The sequence below is a fragment of the Protopterus annectens genome, chromosome 3.part0, assembly GCF_019279795.1.
Source record: "Protopterus annectens isolate FY-2018-M chromosome 3.part0, PAN1.0, whole genome shotgun sequence".
Classification (NCBI taxonomy): Eukaryota; Metazoa; Chordata; order Ceratodontiformes; family Protopteridae; genus Protopterus; species Protopterus annectens.
Window position 1 is genome coordinate 989,785,167 of NC_056731.1, and position 20,917 is coordinate 989,806,083.

Here is a 20,917-nt window from a genome sequence, read left to right on the forward strand (position 1 = left end):
AAATTCTACGACTAGGAGAAACAGAACCAGTACCTTTCAGCAGAGAAACAGTTGTGAGACATCTTAATTGATGAATACTTCTGCCTAGGGGACATTATCCAGTATTTGTACTTCTTCAATAGTGCTTGCAAAAATGGCAAAAATTGCTTGAAAAGCCAAGGGATATTTCATAGAATAAATCCAAGGTATTCCAATATGACTTCCACCACTATGCAGCATGAAAATTCTACCACTAAAAGAACTAAAGAGCTAAGAACTTTTCCTAAGCCATTGTTTAATAGTCCGTGAAGGAAAGTCTTGAATTTGATTGATACCCTACAGATGAAACCAAACTCTTCCCATCATAGTTCATATATTAAGTTATTATTTAGTTACATATGTTTTTATCTGAATCCTTTTTTTCAGGCTGAATGTAAATACTGTAAATAGTTATTGATTGTTATGAATGTATTAAATTATTGTGTTATTTCAACAAAATAAAAAACATTTGAGTATAAAATTATGCTACTTGCATTAAGATGTAAATCTACTGCTGTAGATGGTCTGCATCAGTGCTAACCATAAAGAAATAATACCTACAGACAATTCAAGCAAACTAAGGAGTTTAAACCTCACAGAAGCTATCCTATCCTGCAGAAGGGAGGGTACAGCAAATTATGCCATAACTAAGATCATGGCCCTTCTAATGCAATATAAAGCATTGCAGCAAGAATCAGCCTATGCATGGAAGCACATATGTATGAGGGGGCTGGCAAGTGCACATGATGCACAGAGGTGATAATGTGGATAAGCAAAAACCCTGTTTATTATCTGGATGATGGTTTCGTGGATGTCTCTTACCCATTGGGGAATAAATAGGTCAATTGTGCTACAGGATCACTTGATGTTATAAACTTCATAAAGATTATTCAGAATGTTGAGAAACCGAGATCCACTAGAAGAGTTATCTTGCCAGTGGCAAGGAGTATAATTTTGAATAAAATTTGTAAAGAAATATTCATCTTTTCAGGGTCAGTAACTCTCCTCCATGATATTGTTTTAAGTAGAATGCCAGGAATTTATGAGACTGGTGTCTCATTTCCCAAGAATGAGTCACAGCCCTCCATCTAGGTTCCTTTACTAACAAAATTTAAGCTTAAATTTCCAATATAGTGACAGCAGTTCTGTTGTATTACACATAAGATCACTATAATTCTGGAAACTACTAACAGCATAACAATTGAGTGTTTGGATATGGGTGAGTATAACAGCTGGAACACAGCAAAGGCAGTAATGCTGTACCAGATGGCCAATCGGAAAATGTGCGAAAGCAGTGCAGCAGATTCTCACAATTGCGAACCGGAGATATGCAAAACACACAATATCCCCCCATTTTTGACCCATGGTAGCACCTGTTTAGGTAGTGGAGCAGTCAAAAATGTCGTATTCAGTGTTTTGTATGACATTCCAACTGTCACTTTCAAATTCAATATTCTGTTTCGGCGTTACACCCATTCAAGGTTGGTGTGGACGCTCAAATTAATGTATATTGTTATTTTCCATGTAAAATACACTGCCATACAAATGAAGGTAGGATGAAAACAAGGTTATGTGGCAAATGGTGAAGTGGTGCATTATTTTTAACTTTATGAGTATATCTGCATTTTAGCATTAAAGGACCCATGCAACATTAGGTTGTCTTCTCCTGAGGAGTGAGATTTTTGTTAGATAGAGCCACTACCTCAAAGGCCAGAACACAACAAGAATTTTTTTTTTTCCTTAACACCCATGTCTAGGCTACGGAAAGTTAGAAAGCAGTCCATTCTACTCTGAATAATTAAACAAGAAGTAGTATACTTGAACCCTGAGTCATCTCCACCATCCACTGGATTCAGGTTTATTTGTTATTAAGATATAAAGGTCTAAGACCTGGAATGCCTCACTTTGTGTGGATTTGGCCTGCCCTACACTGAAACTAATGAAGTATTGCAATCACCCCTGTTATCTGTGTGTCTGTCATTGAATTGCAATAGCAGTGAAATGTAATAGAAAGAAAAGCAGACAAATCAATGTCTGGCCAATAAACTGCTGATCATAAAATAATATGAAAGAGTTTTGGTATTTGGAAATGACTGATACCCTTTATATTTTGACAACACTCAAGAGTCCAGATAATCCTACTGCTCAACAAAAGAAGAGTGCCCTGTTCTGAAGAGCAAGCTATACAACAGCTGCTTTCTTGTATATGTTTAATTGGAAGATATTACTGGATAACATTTTTTTCATTAAAAGTGGTTAGCATGTCTTACAATGGCAGATCAACTTATTACTGCAATGCAATGAACACAATCAAAATTGAAAGCCGCTTGTAAGTGATTCAACCTAACAGAGGCTTTTATTTATTTCATTTATTTTCCCCAGGAGTAAGAAAGCCTATGAGATATACTCTGCTTCTCATGCATGTTTTCAAAGGAATGCATTTTCTGCTCACACCTTAGCCTAGGGCTCCTTCCATGTCTGTATGCGAACAATGGGAATAGTAGATTTATGCTCAGTAAAACAGTATGAGTGTCGCCATCCCAGAGTAGGATTTTAGTATAGTTTAGGCTACTAGTGTATCCTTGGCTTTCAAAACTGCTTGAAATCTAAAGGGTTAGTTAGAGAAGAGTTGGATCAAGGCACTGGTAGCTTTCTCTCCTATTGTGAGAGAATAGGAAAATGAGTACTACTAGTAGAGTCGGCAGCTCATCAGGTGATATACTAACCACTGGTGAGTAGAGGGCTGTGGGTTCTATCCCTACATCATATACTTAGATTTATTTTTTGGGTCAGATGGTGTATTGGTTAAGATGTTTACCTTAAAGACATAAGGTACTGGATTTGATTTTCTCCTTTGAAAGTGAAACTGGCTGGGCTTAAAATGGCTCACAAAGGCAGTAAACTATTACTTACCAAAGGACAACAAGTGGCTATACAAATTTTGTTGAGAAGCTGCTTGACATAAAATAGCCATTAATGTAGACTTCCCAATTTCAGGAAATACACATTGTGACTAAATTCATTAGACATGACTGCTTGCTTGCAGCAAATTAGCAAAAGAAAATGACTCACTTTGCCAAAGATGAAAACAGCATGTGATGATCTGAGATCGTCTACATTCTTTTTACTGATTGTGCTAGTAGGGACAGGAACAAAGTCAAGGGTACTAGGGACAGAACAGAGTCAAGGGTACTAGGGACAGGAACAAAGTCAAGGGTACTAGGGACAGGAACAGAGTCAACGGTACTAGGGACAGGAACAAAGTCAAGGGTACTAGGGACAGGAACAGAGTCAAGGGTACTAGGGACAGGAACAGAGTCAAGGGTACTAGGGACAGGAACAAAGTCAAGGGTACTAGGGACAGGAACAGAGTCAAGGGTACTAGGGACAGGAACAGAGTCAAGGGTACTAGGGACAGGAACAGAGTCAAGGGTACTAGGGACAGGAACAGAGTCAAGGGTACTAGGGACAGGAACAAAGTCAAGGGTACTAGGGACAGGAACAGAGTCAAGGGTACTAGGGACAGGAACAGAGTCAAGGGTACTAGGGACAGGAACAGAGTCAAGGGTACTAGGGACAGGAACAAAGTCAAGGGTACTAGCACATGTCAGATAGCCATCTCCCCACACCTAAGGACCAAATAATATACTTTGTGATACCTTCTCCACTGTCTTACTGTGCACCTAAAATGGATAATAAATACATGGAATATACAGCCCTAAAATTACAAATGGCTACCAGAAAACAGATGTCTTGCAAGCAAGCTCTGTTTCAAACATCAGCTTTTTAAAAGTATATAATTATGGAAAAAACAAATACTTGAAGGAGAAGTAATGTATTAGAAACTAATGGAAGCATCAGTAACTGCCAGTTTTCTATGGCTTAACTCATTACACATTATTTTATTATAGGTTTAACTGACATTTGTTTTAATTATTACAATGACAGCCACAATATAACAAACATCTTCTTTTGCTCATCTTAAAGTCTAAAAGTCAAGTTATTTACTTATTTATTTTTTAGGTGTAAGATAAGCTTTTTCTCCAGCTTGTACAAGTCCTTACTCTAAGTTTGAGAAAGACTTGAGAAAAACTTAAAGAGCTCAGAATCATGAATCACCTTTCTTCAGACTGCTGCTACTGCAGTATTATAATTATCTTTAATATCCTGAAATACTAACTACACCCAAGCTAAATTGCAGTATGCAAAACAAAAGAGCAGCAACTCACGTGAAATCCTTCAGTCAATAGAAGAGCTGCAGGATCCTTTCATAGTATTAGCCTAATAATGAAATCTACTACAGAGCTAGACAAAAATGTCATAGAAGATAACTCAAAATACCTACTCTGGAATAATACAATTTATATTTAGCATTAATATACATTATTTTTAACTGTGATCTGGAATAAACTGTAAACTAAACTACAAAAGAATTGTTTCCCAAATGCACAGAATAAAACTTCATTAGCAGAGTCAGTCTTTCCGAGACAGTTTATAAAACAATGCCCAACATGTTAGCATAGGAAATATTCCAGAGTGTTTACAGCTAAAGAGATTTATTATTCCCGTGTGGTCATGCTAATATGACTTGTACATAATTAATAAGATAATATCAAAACAAAATTTCAAATCAGAGGTGGCTGTTATGTCTGTTTGCCATACTTTGATGTTTTTCAAAGCCATATTCTGTGTCAACTGTCAGAGATATTAATTTGAAGCAACAATTACAACAATTACATTTTGAAGTCTTTAATATTCTGGTAATAAATTCATGCTTTGTTTTTCATCAAAGTGGTATGATGCTCATCAGTTGTAAGGAATGGAGAGTATAAAACAATACAAGTTAACATAATTACTCATGTTCATAAATGTCTGAATATTATAGCTTCTGCAATGTACAGAAAAATAAATTATTTGACAAATATTTCATTTTAAAAGCCAGAGAAGTTTGAGACAACAGTTTCATTAACTGGGTTACCTGACTGGGCTGTTGCTAACATCAATGTCCTGTGCAGTTACTGCTCCTATAATAGTGCCGACCGGGGTGTCTTCATGAACTTCTAATGTATAACTGTGCTTGCTAAAGACGGGAGGTTCGTCAACATCTAATACGGCGATCTTTACAGTGGCTGTATCTTTAAGTGGTGCCATGCTGTGGAATCGGTGGTCGTAGTGTGCATTGGAAGCATCGACTTTGAAAGTGTAGGCTTTCTTGCTTTCATAGTCCAAGGGCTGCAGAGTAACAGTAAAATAAAGGAGTGTTTATATCCTTATACAACCTAAGATCATTTTAAGGAAAATAATACAACTGACTGTTTTGGGTACTGAGTCTATAATCCAGGTGTTCTATAATAACTTGAAAACAGATATGTAGGACATGACTAACAAGGATTGTTAGGCAGATGCACCATTTAAGTTCTTTGCCATGTCTTTGATAATCTTACTCTCTTTATGTGAAATTTGTTTCTAGTAACATTTTAAGACCATAATTTTTACACAGGTATAATCTGTCTTGTATGCTTATTTTCTTGCCATGAAAATCTTATAATCAGACAAATTCCAGCACTTCATTAAAACAAAACAACAACAAACTAACTAAATAAATAAAAAAAATACAAATAAAGTAGCTGTGCCATCCTGTACACAGACAGCCATGGTTTACCTACTTTTGAGCCACACAAAACTTATATCTCTGCAAACAACTTCTTTGCATTTCTTAGATTTTTTAAATATATTCTTCTGTATAACTAATAGTATTTAAAGAACCTAAGTGACATTAATAAAGAGACAAACTGCTAATAATAGAAGTAAGATGCTGATTAATAATATGCGCATACTATCTAATAGGCATATAAGTAGGCAGAAATGAGTGACGTAGAATTCTGCAAGTGCTGCAAAAGTATACGCCTCACAAATGCACCTAAGCTGTCAGAAAGGTGATAGAATACCAAATATGTCATTTTGAAATACTACCTGAACAATTGTTATAGATCAAATATGTTATGTGGCAGTGCTATAGACCTGGTGGTGTCAATATTGGCTCTAGATTGTTACAGTTGATGTAATACCCCAAGTTCATGCGAAAAATGAGAGAAAGGGATTGTGGATGGATGTATAAATGGAAATTGGTTACACATTTAATTGTACATGATTTTAATAGATTAATTTGACCATTTTAACAACTTCAAAAGAAACAAGGGTAGGCTACTGGTTTGTATTATATATAACAGGACATTTTCATGACTAATAAGTTAAATAGAGCTGCATCACAAGACAGATTTTAGTAACTAATAAAAGAATACAGAAATGACAAAATCCCCCCAAAAATCATAAAATCATAAAAGAAAGCTAAAAGTTAAATTCCACGAGAATGGAATTTAATTACAATCATTATCAGTGGCATTGCAGGTAGCACACGTCTTTGGTGCAGAATGCTGTGATTTCTATTCCCACACACATATTGACATTGTAGTACAGCATAAAGGGTGTAGTGTACTCCTGAACATGTCATCCCTTGGATGAGACATTAAACTGATTACCATCTGTCTTATTTGGTGATAGCCAAGGAAAAAATAAAAAATTCCATTGCACCTATCAGAAAGTGTAGGGGCCCTTTTTTATAGACAAAGATAACTCTTATTTACAAAATATTTACATATATACAAAGATCTGCAAATGTACAAATATATAGATATACAAATCTATTTACACATATTCAACATTTCTTTTAGAATCATACTAAATTTTCATCCCTATTAGACCTGCATTCATTTTTCCATAATCACCATCTGATTTTACTTAATATTGTTGATAAAATCAATTTACCATTAAACATAGTTTCATTTATTCTTTAATTCCATATAACCCAAGTAACATAAAATAACTTTTTATCGATTCTTTTAACTTATTCTTTGCTTCTGTTTTTATATCCATATATCCATACATTAGCATATTCATGTTTATTATATTAGCTTCTTTTATATATTAGAAAAAAATCTTCATTACTTAGTTCTCCCCAAACTTTTTTACTCTTTTACGTTTCAAAAACACATGTTCCATAGTTTCTTTTTCTTCTTGACAATTCTTGAAAATGTAAACATATTCTATCATTTTTCTTTGTATACGGCATATTTCCTCTCACTGACAATTTATCTATTACCAGTCACTACAAAAATCTTGACATTCTACTTTCTGATTACACTTGTTGCGTCTTATTTTTTTAGCTTTAATTGTTTATCTATCATGTTTTATCATTACATTCGTATACCATATTTTTCTATATTTTTTCTATATAATTAATTTTTATTTTACACAAAAATATGTTTTTCTTTGTAACATTTTAATTTTTCATTTATATATTAATTTTCTCCTTTACTCTTTTTACCATACCTCAAAATGTATCATACTTATATTTACACAATTTTTCTACTAATTGCTCATCTTTTTCATTTATCCAATTTATCACTTTGTACAACTTTAATGAAGCATTTTATACTACTGAGATAATTAACTGCAAACATAGTTCTTCTTTATTTGCCTACAAAATTCATCTTTTTACTGGGTTAGTGTAGAACCCCATATAAGTGAAAAAAATCTGAAATAATCCCTTTTAATAAATACCCATGCTAAGTATGCCATTTTACTTATCAGTACTGAATTTCTGAAATAAGCTTTTTTTTTCTGAATGAAAATGTATATGTTCCCCAAAAAAAGCGATGCTTGTTTTATTTCTTCTATTGTTTCTTCCCAATGAATTCTACTTGCATCTGTCTTCCCAAATTTTATCCCTAACACAGAAATTTTACTACATCACCTAAACCTTTACTTTTCTCTTTATTTAAAGCCATCACTATCACTTATAGACACTTATTTGTGCAAATTATTACTTCTTTTATCCAAATTTTATTTCTTGAAATTAATATAATGTCATCTGAATATGTTAACAAAACTAGAATTCTTAACCCTTCAGGTGTGGTATAACCCACCTCCTTCATTTTGTAATTTATTTCACATGCTATCACATTCATAATTAATGCAAAGAGTATACAGCTCATTGGACAATGCTGTTTTACACCACTCCTCATATATATCTCTTGGCTTATCCAGCCATTTACAAGTATTTTTACTTTATGATTACTATATGCTGGCATACATAATGTTCTGACTTTCTCATTTTTATTACATTCTTCCATTATCCCCATAAGATTTCATATCCACTTGTGTTAAATGTCATATTAAGGTCTTCTATTCATAATATCATCCACAATTTCTCTATCATTAATCTTTCTTGACAACCCTGCCCTTTTATACTATATATATATATATATATATATATATATATATATATATATATATATATATATATATATACTACCATTCATAATATTTTCCATTTTTAGTTTCAACTCTATGTTTGTATTATTTTCACAACAATCTTCAAATCATTGTTATTCAGTACTATCGGTTTCCAGTTTTTTTTTTTTTAATTGTCTTCTATCTTCCATATGAATTTAAGTATTCCTCTACATAATTCTTTAAACCATTATTTATACATTAATTCAAAATCTTTAAAAATATACATTTTTTGCCAATCCATTACATTTTTAGACATTTCATACCAGTTACATCCAGTCCTGCAGGCAAACTGATATTTAGTTGTGCTAATACTTTATGTAGCTCATTTAAATAAATATTCTTTTCCAACTCTTTATTCTTTTTTCTGTTAACTTTTTTTACTTTCCAGGGTTTTTCACTACCTTCTTTATTCTTCAAACATTTTTGTACATATTGTACTACACTATGCATACGCTTTTCCTGAGTTCTTTCTATTTCTCCTTTTACATCTTATTTCTCTCATTTTACTACCATCTTCCTTAACTAATCTACTTAAGTAACTCAATAATTATTCTCTTTTTTCCTTGTAAAAAATATATATTTGCTTATTTAACAATTCTTACATTTTTCTTGATTTCTTTCATATAATTCTTTTTCTTTGTCAAAGTACTTTCTATCATTTTTTTCTAAATCTTCCAATGCATTGTTTTATGTTATTTTATATTTTTCTTTCTCTACTTTTCTCACATTATATTGCCACTATAAAAAAAATTGTTATATTTTTCCTAACATCATTCACCATTCAGACTATGTTTGTAAAATGTTCTTATAGTAATATGATCATTCCACGTATTACTAATCTCTTTCCTTCTTCATTCCATGCTTTCTCATTTACCTTTTTTAGCTTATTGTTATTGTTGTTTTCCTTTATCTCTAGCCATGTTGCAAAATGATCAAAAAATCCTGTTTCAACTTCCTCCCCTTCTCCTGTAACAAAACCTTCTGATACAAATAAAATGATCTATTTCAGTTCTGTGCATACCCCTGTTGTAAATCCATTATTTTCCCAAAGTTTTAATTAACCACGTCTTATAACTTCTAACATTTTTCTTATATCATTTCATTGCTTTTCATGCTTCCATATTAAATCACAATTAAGGTCCCCTGTTTGTATAATATTTATATTTATCATTACATAGTATAAAATCTGATGAAATAAGCTTTCCCTTTCTTTACAATTAGAATAATCATATAGCGTTATAATGCTATGTACGTCTTCCTTCCGTTTTAAATCCACAGTGGTTAATCTTCCCAGTTTTGCTAAAGTTACACCTAATATCTTTACTATATTTCTACAGAATACACCTATTCCAGAACATCTCTAATTTCCCAAATTCTAGATTATCCTTCCTCCGTATAGCTTTTCTGTATGTAATCTTTCTTCATTTGCTAAAAATCTTGTGTCTTCTAACATAATTACATCTACATTACATGTATTACACCACATCAAAATCCCTATTCTTCTCATTATATTCTTAATATAATTTACTTTTATAGAAAGCATTCTAAAATGTTTATTTTCCCTTTTCTTTAGATTCATGGTTTCATACGTTCATGACTAATTACTAGGTTAGCTTTCTTAATAGGCCATTCTAAACCTAGCCAATTTTCTTTTCTAAAGGTGAGAATCAAACACTGCACCTTGTGTCTGTACATCCACCACCTTAAGCAATATACCAACCCTCATTCATTAGCTGCATATGATTTTTTTTCATCAATTTCACTTCTTTTTTCTTTTGTACTTATCCCTTTAATTTTTCTTTTTCTGTCTTTTGCACTTTATCGATAGATTTCTTTTTTTTTCTTTTACTATCTTTCATTTTATGTTTATGTTTAACACTAAAGGTTTTTAATAAAGGTTTTTTTTTTTGTTTTAAAAAAGTTTTTTTTTTATTGAATACATTTTAAGTTTTGCTATTGTTTTTTTTCTTGTATTTATTCCACTTGGCTGTTTATTTGTATTAGTTAACTGTTTACTCATCTCAACATCAGTTACAAGGTGTTTTTAATTTGGGTTATAAGTTTTCAAAATGTCTGTCATTGCTTTTTGGTTTAGAGTTATGATTATACATCCATCATTTGCTGACTCATCTCCATCAAACAGATTTCTTTGAAACATCTCCTCAGAATCCTACACTCATTCTCCAGTCTCAATATTTGTTTTTCCTGCATTTCTTTCACCACTCCATCATATCCTTCTCTTTCTATCTACTTTCCTGTTTTTATGGGTCACCTCTACACCTGTAACAAAAACAGGAAGTTCTCCTCCAAAATAGGTCCCACTTACAAGAATGATGAGATGGAAAAGTTCCTAATTGCCCTGTCCAAATCTCCCCTAGTAGTATAAATACTATGCTACAATCCTAGTGAAACTAATGTGGGTAACAAAGGGTAAATTAACATTTTTAATAAAGAATTGACCACAATGTAATATGATTTATATTTTAGTTTTAATGCAAAAAAGATGCTTGCAGAAGTTAAAGAGTGCCATTGTATAAGTTAAATAAACCACATAATAGTCTTTTTTGATATTACTGATTTTATGGCTAATTTTGAAAAGTTAGATTCACTTTGACATAGCTTTTACAAAATTCAGAATTACCATACATGTCAGAACAAACGTTGACAGGCAGAATTTAATGCTGCTTCTAAAATGGTGACATGAGATTCTACACCAATTATTGTTTCATAGGAATCTATTAGCAAACTAAGGAATGTCCCAGGTAAAGGACCTGATGTCAGCATACAGAATACATGGCATTGTATTAAAGAGTTTACACCACAATTAATCATGTAAAAAAGCAGTAACCTATGCAAACAGCAGGCACATGCAATGAAAAATCAGAAGCAGTATACACTAATGCAGAGTATATTTAACTCTTCCCACTGGTTATACATTTGTTATTCTGCAATAACAATTGTAAGAAGCATTTTATATATTTGATCAAAATTGATATTTTGCACAGCTAGTTACATTACTAAGCAATTATGAGTTTGAATGTTCATATAATCTGCTAACAAGCTTGTATAATGCAGTCATCTAAACAAAATCTCTAAGATATAAGACTTGTAATAAATTACAGAAAATTATATATCAGCAGCTACACTGGCAGTATATACAGAAAACTTTCACTATCTGATCAAACTACTGACTCTTACTTGTGTTCATCTAAGAAGCAGTTGATGCTCCTTCTGTTTGCAAGTTACTCTTGTAGCTTGCCTGTTATCAGTACCTTGAAATTGAACCCCTTACCTTCCCCAATGTTAGGTTGGATATTCATGCCTGGCTAACAGTAATGGAGTGCTATTGTCTGCCCTGTCTGACAACATGATATAATTATCCACCTCCCCTTGTGCAGCTCATCATACAGCCAGGAATGTTTTCATCTATGTACCATATGAGATTTTTCATTGAGAATTACTCCACAGAAAGCTGAGAACTGGAGGATGACTTGGAGGTATTGCACTACCAAACCCATGTAAGAAATGCTTTGTGCAAAGGGAGAACTGGATTGACACTGATTAATCTCTAAATAAAAAAAAACTGTGCTAAATACCTTATTATAGCACCCAAGACTACTACTACTCAGACAGCTTCTGATTTGGCTGGGTAGCATTGCTGGTTAGGTTATCTGCAGATTACGCTACATAAGCACATTTCCCTCATCCAGTTACAAATACACTCCACTCCTATTCCTTTTAAGCACACATTAGGACCTGCAACTGTGGAAAAGCCCTTTCCTAATATCTCTGCATCCATCTTGGTGAACATGTGTATCCTGAGGCAATGTAACAATTGCCCTATGTACACGGACAACAACTTAATTCTCACACAAATACAGTATGTGAGAGATGTAGTTACACACTGACATTGGAGGCCAGACTCTCACATACAGACATAAAAAGTAACAGACAGATTTTCAGTGGCTCACACACCTTACTCATCACACCCACAAACGACCACACACATCGACCCACATATGCAGAAGTGCTCACATGTAACTTACCCAGAACTCAAAGGCCTCTTAGGTGCAATCCTCAGAAGCTCCACATGCACACAAACAAGACAATTCTCATTGCAACATGTAAAGTCACATCTTATTGTGCCTCAACTACAACTATCAAGCCCATAGGGCCAAACAGTCAACAACCCTATATTCTAGTCACAGAAGACTATATTGCGAGACACAGTAATGTCCCTCTTTCTAGGCTGGATAAGGGAAAATTACAGTTAGTTGCCTGTCAGGGCAAGGATTTTCCATATCAGATAGGTACTCAGTTCACTTACCCCTAAGTACTCAGTCATAGTCCATGTGAGAATGGATGATCTGAGAGGTACCTCCATGGCTATATGAAGAGAGATGTGACTGAGTTCACAGAATAAGTGTCACAAGCAGGTATGAGCCTAGCATTGAACAGCAGTCTACAATCTCCAAGGATGATGCCACAATACCAGCTGAAAATTATTGACTTTAGCAATTGGCTTAGTAACTGTTGTAATTCCAAAAGGGTCCAATATGTGCTAGCCTGGAAGACATGGTTGATAGCCCATGATGCTTTGCCAGGGATGGTCTTCACCTGTCACCTCTAGGCTTTTGGATATTGGCCAAAATATTATCCACCCCATAGGCATTGCCAAACAGACAAATCTTCCAATACAACAAAGGTAACTCAGGACAAGCTATAGGTGTTACTGCTCAACACTAGGAGCCTCAACAAAAAACTGCACTCCCTGGAAGCCTTCCTCACTCTGCATAATGTTGGCATCTGTGCAGTTACTGATATATGGTTCATCGCCATAGAAAGCACTCGAGCAGATCATAGCTATAATGCCTTTCATACATTCTGACCACCCAACGAACATGAAAGAGCTAAAGGTGAAGGTGTATCTATCTACAAAAAGGATAAGAACACATCATGGCTGGTCAAACATTATGGCATGGTTGAGCCACTCCACGTCCAACTACCCATGGGAAATATCCATTACCATATTCTTGCTAGCTACAGCTCCCCCACCATGAACCAGGAATCCTAATCATCATGCCTGAAGTTACTAGACTTACTCACCATCCAGCACAATACCATACTCATGGGTGATTTGAACTACCCCTTGATTAATTGAGAGGCATATATGACCACTAGCATGAAGGCCCAAAGATTTTTTGACTTTGTAAATCCAAATGCCCTGGAACAGCTGGCCTGTACTCCCACTAAAGAAACAAATATTCTAGATCTGGTACTCAAAAATATAGGAGAGTGTTGCATCCTACCCCAGTGTTATGTCCTCACTAGTAAGATAAGATCACAAAGTGGTCTCCCTTGAAATAAATGTAAAACTAGTCCCCCCATCTAACCCCAAAAACTTTAGGAACTTCTGTAAGCTAAATTATATCATATTAAGGGATGTCATGGCTAGTTTCTAAGCCCCTCCAAATCCAGAAAAACACAGAAACCTATGCATAGGCACACAAAAACCTGTATGACCATATAAAGAATTGCATAAAAAACATCAGTACCAGACCTAAATAAACCCAGACCAAATGGCAAAAAAGCCACCCTTGTTGACCCTTAGTGTTAATAGGTTATACAACAAAACAAAGAAAATCCTGTCGAGAAGTAAGAGGGAATATGTACAACAGAGAAATAAGTCCCTCATCTAAACTATCATAGTAACTATTAGTCCCCCATCTAAAGTAGCAAATCAGAGTACTAGTCAAGTCTCTGAAAGCAGACTTTGAGGTAAAATAAATTCAGTTATGTCTGCAGTCTTAAGGGCAATACTCAGCAATGTGTGGAATTAGTTGTAGATGGCATCACCTATACTCACCAAGAACACATAGCAAATCTGTCAGCCGAGCAATTCAGCTCACATTTCACCTCCCCATAACCGCCAGTTCTCCCTCCAGAAATACCCTCCACCATTTCACTGCAAAATATTACCAAAGAACAGGTTTTCATGGCAATCTCTGAAGCTATAAACATGGCTTCAATGGGGCCTGACAATATGCCACGTTATCTCTTAAACAGCTCAAATCAGGACTTATCAGGCCAATTAGGATCTCTATTTAACCAAAGTATCTGGACTGGCTTTGTCCTTACTGATTGTAGGACAGCAACAGTCATCTCTCTGCATAAAGCATTACCATCTACTGCCCCAGGAAATTGCAGACCCATAAGTTTCACTAGTCTTATATGCAAAGTCATGGAAAGAATAATCATGGACCTGATAAATAATGACATAGGAGATCTCCAAAAACTGGACCTGACCAATTCAGCTTTGTCAAGGGAAAGTCATGTCTACTAAATCTGGTGTTCTTTTAAAAAGTCACTAAGGTCATGGATGCAGGTAAAACAGTACATACCATGTACCTCGATCTGGTCAAGGCATTTGAAACAATTCCCCACTCAGGTATTATAATTAAACTCACAACATCAGGCAATAGTCCCTATGTCACCAGATGGATAGCCAGTCTGACCGAGGCAGGATGCATGTGGTTAAAATGGCTGAATCCAGATCCAGCAAGTGGCCAATTACTAGTGGTGTGCCACAGAATTCAGCACTGAGACCACTCCTGTTCAGAATATACTTCTCTGAAATCAAGGCAAATGTGGAATCCTCTGGATTACAAAGTTTGCCAATGACTGCAAGCTGGGGGCAATCGCTGAATCCCCCATTGATGCAGATATCCTTCAGGATGGCCTAAATCAGACAAATAATTGGTGCCAGAACCATGGCCTAAAACCAAATGCAAAAAAATGCATTATCACACCCCTTGGGAAGTCAGATACCCCTGCAAATTACATTAATTGCATGCCTCTTAGAGTGGACTCAGAAGTGGGAAATCTAGGTACACAGCTAGACAGTAGCCTGAACTTTGACTGCCATGTGTCCGCAATGGTGTGGAAATCAATTTTTGTGGCACAACATATCAGTAAAGGCATAGCATCCAGATCCAAGGAAATTATAGTCCTGTTGCTCTCAGCCCTCATTAGGCCAACAATCCAGTACAGTGTGCTATTTGCCATGTACTTGACTAGGCACTTACAGCAGCCAGAGTGAAGTCAGAGCTTCTGCTCAAATAAAATATATGTGGATAGACTAAATACTCTGTCCCTTTTCTCTGTCTCCAACCAACTATCATGGGTTTACCTATACCTGACCTCCAAGGCACTCACAAATCCAGCCCTGATGGAGCTACAACACATTTGCAAGTCAAACGGCACAAGGGTCACCCAATCCAGGGATCTAAACATAGTCAACAACTCAACCAAAACATGCTTGAGGTAAAGATATGTGTCTCAAAGATTGCCTCTTCTTTGGAACAGGCTTCTTACTCACATTAAGCAGAACCCTTCCCTAGCTCTCTTCAAATGCAGTTTGGATCAATCCATGGGGAATTGCAAATTCACACCTGGAGTAGTGCCTATGTCACTTTTGGACAGGAGCAATCTGTAAGATACTCAATACACAGGCACAGACCTTGCCATCCTCTTGCCCCTAGGGGCTGTATAATGGGCAAAATTAGGTTATATTAGCAAAGCTTGTGAGGACCCTTAAGCCACTAACTTAGTAATGTGCTATGAACCAATGAGTGGCATTATAGTAATCAATAAAGCAAAAGTCAATGTTTATTCTAGTACTCTCTCACGTTCTCTATTATCTAGCTCATAATTATTTATTTATTTATATTTATTTGTATTTTTATTTTACAAATGTAAAATAAAAATAAATAAATAAATTAATAATTATGAGCTAGATAAGAGAGAATGTGAGAGAGTACTAGAATAAACTGACTTTTGCTTTATTGATTACTATAAAGCCACTGATTGCGTGGTCGTAATAAACTACAGCAAATTCTTAGAGGAATGGGAATGATCAGATACCTTGCTTGCCTTCAGATGAATCTATATGCAGATTAAGATGCAATGGTTACAACTGGATATGGAAGAAATGATTTGTACAAGGTGGGACGGCCATATACTGTTACTCAACATAATTTATGCTCTGAATAAATCATGCAAAATATTCAGTTAGATGAATCAGCTGCTGAAATAAAAACTGGCAGGAAAAATATTAATAACCTAGCTATACACATTATACTAAATGCTGATAAAGATAAATGTAGATGACACAATTGCTCACAACTAGAAGGAAAAAAACAAAAAAACAAAAGCTAAAATTAAATCACCAAACCCAATCAGTTTTTTGCAAGCAGAACATCTCTGCAGATATTGACTGCAACTATGAAATTAAAAGGCATTTACTTCTTTGAAGTAATACTATGTCCAATTTGTATCTGGTTGTAAAGAACAAAGACATCTCTTTGTCAATAAGGTTAATCCAATAATTTTCAAGAAAAGTTAATTGTTCTCCTGTTATTGAGGACATATCTGGGAATGGTGCCATACTTTATATGAAAGGCACATATAATCCTCCCTTATAATCCACTTTATCATTATTTGAAAAATTATGTAAATTAGATATTATGATAATAGATCAGCCGGCAGAAGAATAAGAAGTTTTTCAATTTGACTAGAAGGGAACATACTCTATTACATCAGTTATCAAGTGATTCCAGTATTCATATTATAAAACCTGATAAAGATGAACGGGTGATTATTATGGATACCACTTTATATGTGGCCAAAGTGCATCAATAACTCTATGACCTGGATTTTTTTGAACCAATAACTAATAACCAGATCAATATAGCATATCATTAAATTGATTTATGGTTAAAAGAGTTTTTTCTGGAATATGGGTTTGAAATTAATATTAGCAGGTATTTGAAAGTAGAATATCCTGTGGTTCCTGCCATAAAGATGCATTAAATCCACCCCTTATACCTGTAGTTACAGCTGGTCGATCTAAGTCATAAAATTTAGCTGAATGTGTCAGCTATAGGTTAAAAAGATATTTTTGAAATCAAGAGTTATATATTGAGAGATTCTTGGATTGCCTAAGTAAAATTGTGAGTGTGGGTTATGCTGATGCAGGGTTGTTTGTTATGACTGATATAAAGGATCCTTTTTCGTGATACTGCTTGAGCTGTGTCTTGATTGAATATTGGATCAGACTTGAATAATTTTGATACTGATGTTAGAGTTGGATTTATGGAAATGGTAGCTCTTAATAATATATTTTTTGACCATCAGTACTTTAAACAAATTAGAGTTTTGGCTATGGGTGGTGCATCTGTCCCTGTGTTTGCTAATGTTCTTCTATGGTACTGGAAACAGCAATACGATGTACCATCTAAATATTGGAACCATATGTCATTATATCTAAGACTTTTGAAAGAAATTTTCATTTTATGGACATATATTGTTGATATGATAAGTGAATTTACTGATTATATCAATAGTACCACTTTTTTTTAATTTACTCATTTCATGTATAGTACTAGTGTCGACTATTTAGACATTACCATTTACAAAAATTGTGCTAGCAACACTTATGAGTCTACTGTTTTTCATAAACTGATTTTTTTCCTTTTCCTATTTACATTTTACCAGTCATCATCCTTTTTGGCAAAAAAGAATCTGGTGAAAGGCCAATTTTTTAGGTTATCTACATTAGTATCTGAGAAATGTATGCTTTTGAGAGAATACGAAAAGTTATGTGGTATATTTATAGAAAGAGGATATCCTGAAAAATTGATTCACAACATTAAGAATAGCATATTGGGTGAAAGGAAGAGTAGATTCTTAACAATTTTAGGGAAATAACATAAATACCCATATGGTTTTAGGTAACAATAATGACTTTGAGAAAACAATGGTTTTAGCCTACAGTAATAAAAGTGAGCAATTCAAAAACTTATTATTATTAAACATTTGAATATGGTTAAAGAATCTGGTGGGGGGAGCATTTGGTGATCTTGTAGAAAGACCATGTAAGCAAAATCATCAGGATGGTATGGTGAAATGTGGCTCACGTTCTCAGTGTAGGTATACATGCAATAACATTAATGGTATAGTTATACATATCCTAGAAGTTTTAAAAAACAATGTTAAGTGTAATTGCAAGAATACTGGGGTAGTTTATAATGCTCTATGAATTTCTTTGGACCATTTTTATGTTGGTAAAACTTAGAGACAGTTAAAGACAAGAATATATGGACATCATTATTCTATAAAAATTAAGGATTCTATTAATACACTATTTAAGAATTCTATATCTTGTAAAGATTAAAAAAAAATATTTCACATGGTGGAAAGAGATCCTTTCTCTGTGTGGGGAGGATGCTGGGTTGCTATTATTGAGACTAAAGAATGTTGTTGGGAAATCAAGTTGAATGCAACATCCCTCCAGGGCATAAGACCTTCTTGAATGGGGTGTTAAAACTGAAATTGATGGATATTTGATTGACACACAGATCTATATAAATATATTCTTATCAATGTGTTTTATACATGACTCAATAGATTATATTACTTTTATAGGAATTTTGATAATGATTGACATGTATATTAAGTGCCGATTGTTCATATTGTTTCACTGTTTTTTGTATATTTACATGTATAGTTCATAGAATTATTTTAGATTAGAGTTGTTAATAAGTTAAGTTATTGATTGGATGATATACAATATGTGATTAATATGAATACATTTAAAGCCTGCATTTGTTTGCATATTTTATCTGTAGAAGGCTTTAGCATATTATAGGACAAGAACACTAATCATTTTTATGTTTAAACATTTTTTTGAGAGAGACAACATTTTCTGGCAATTGTTTTGTTTTTTTATTTAGTTAAAACCATGTTGTCAGATCACAGGCTTTCCATAGAATGTTGAATGCTGCCTGTGACAAAGAGTGCTGCCAAAAACAAAACAATGAAGTTTACAAACTTAGAACACTGTGTAAGTCATCAAATCAACCTGTTGCAAAAATAAGTTTGCTCCCAATAATATGAAAAGCCTCCGTATCATTTCATTGCTATGTACATAATCAGCATGTTTATAATATCATTGTATCAAGCTGTTGTATGTCTGAGCTACTTTATGAGCTAGGGTACTAGATGAAAAGTGTAAACGAAGGAGTACACTTACCTTATTAACACATACATGCATACATACACACATACATAAAATAAAATGTGTTACCAGTAACTACTTAATGGGCTATACTCATAAAATATATACCCTCACATACATTTTATTGGCCCTGAGCATTTCCAAGAAAAGAAAATAATCATAAAATGTAGACTTTTGAAAAAAAGAAAAGAAAGTTGGCAGGTGTTTTGGAACAGTACACCCATCAAAGAGTAACACGGGTATCCTGAGGTGAAAAGGGAGTTCTTTATACAGGGTTTTCTATAGAAAAACATTTTTGTGCTGCACTAAACCTCAACAAAATCTGTGTGTATGTGTGTATGTGTGTGTGTGTGTGTGTGTGTGTGTGTGTGTGTGTGTGTGTGTGTGTGTGTGTGTGTGTAGATATATATATATATATATGTATATATATATATATATATATATATATATATATATATATATATGTATGTATATATATATATATATATATATATATATATATATATATATATACAGAGAGAGAGAGGTACGTACATGTGTGTATACACTCATATATACATGTGTTTATGTGTGTATTTACATGTATGTATGTTTATATACACACACACACATGCACACACACACACACACACACACACACACATATATATATATATATATATATATATATATATATATATATATATGTATGCATTGTTGCCTCACAGCAAGAGGTTCTCCCGTTCGATTCTCGGCTGGAGTGTGGGTAGTGCCTACTGTGTGGAGTCTGCATGTTCTCCCCGTGCTTGGGTGGACGTTCAAAAGACATGCGTAAATGGGCGTGCCTTCATTGAAGGTTGAATTTCGAGTTGGCACCTCGGCGTTCGTAAAAATCTACTGTCAGTCATTAGCGGACCGGAGTGCCACTGTGGCGACCCCTGACTGGGAAAAGCCAAAAGACAACAACATATATATATATATATATATATATATATATATATATATATATATATATTTTTTTTTAATTTACATTTGTTTATCGGGCAATTCAGACTGGGCCAGAAGCCCATTTACAGTGGAGGCCCGTGGACAAAAGCTCCACAGAAATATAAGCAAAATACAATAATTAGATAGTACAATAGAATACATATAGTAAGATGCAGAGTACACATCAACTAGTTAGCCTGTACAAGAAGTATTCAATATAGTCTTCTAGTAGATACAGGTTCAAGAAGAAAAACACACAAGCATTTCAATAAAAATCACTGCGAGAAAAATAAAATTAGAACTCTGTACATATTAAATAATAGTAATAACACTGAGGAGGGGGAGAAAATGAGGTAAGGAGTGGACAGTGTGATAGAGAGTTATAGATCTCTTGTCAGTCAGGTTTGGTGCAGGAGCAATGTCAGGTTTGGATGCATGTTCATATAGTAGTTGCTTGAAACTGACAAATTCAGGAGTGTTTTGCTGGGTGTGGCATAGAGA

At 34.2% G+C, this 20,917-nt stretch overlaps 1 protein-coding gene across 1 annotated transcript in view; it reads right to left on the reverse strand.

The window, feature by feature from the left end:
- LOC122796967 (cadherin-12-like) overlaps positions 1–20,917 on the reverse strand; it is a 2,443,257-nt gene that overhangs the window by 426,056 nt on the left and 1,996,284 nt on the right. Inside the window, exon 6 of the mRNA XM_044065738.1 lies at positions 4,997–5,250. Coding sequence (XP_043921673.1) covers positions 4,997–5,250 — 254 coding nt within the window. The remainder of the gene's footprint in view (positions 1–4,996; positions 5,251–20,917) is intronic.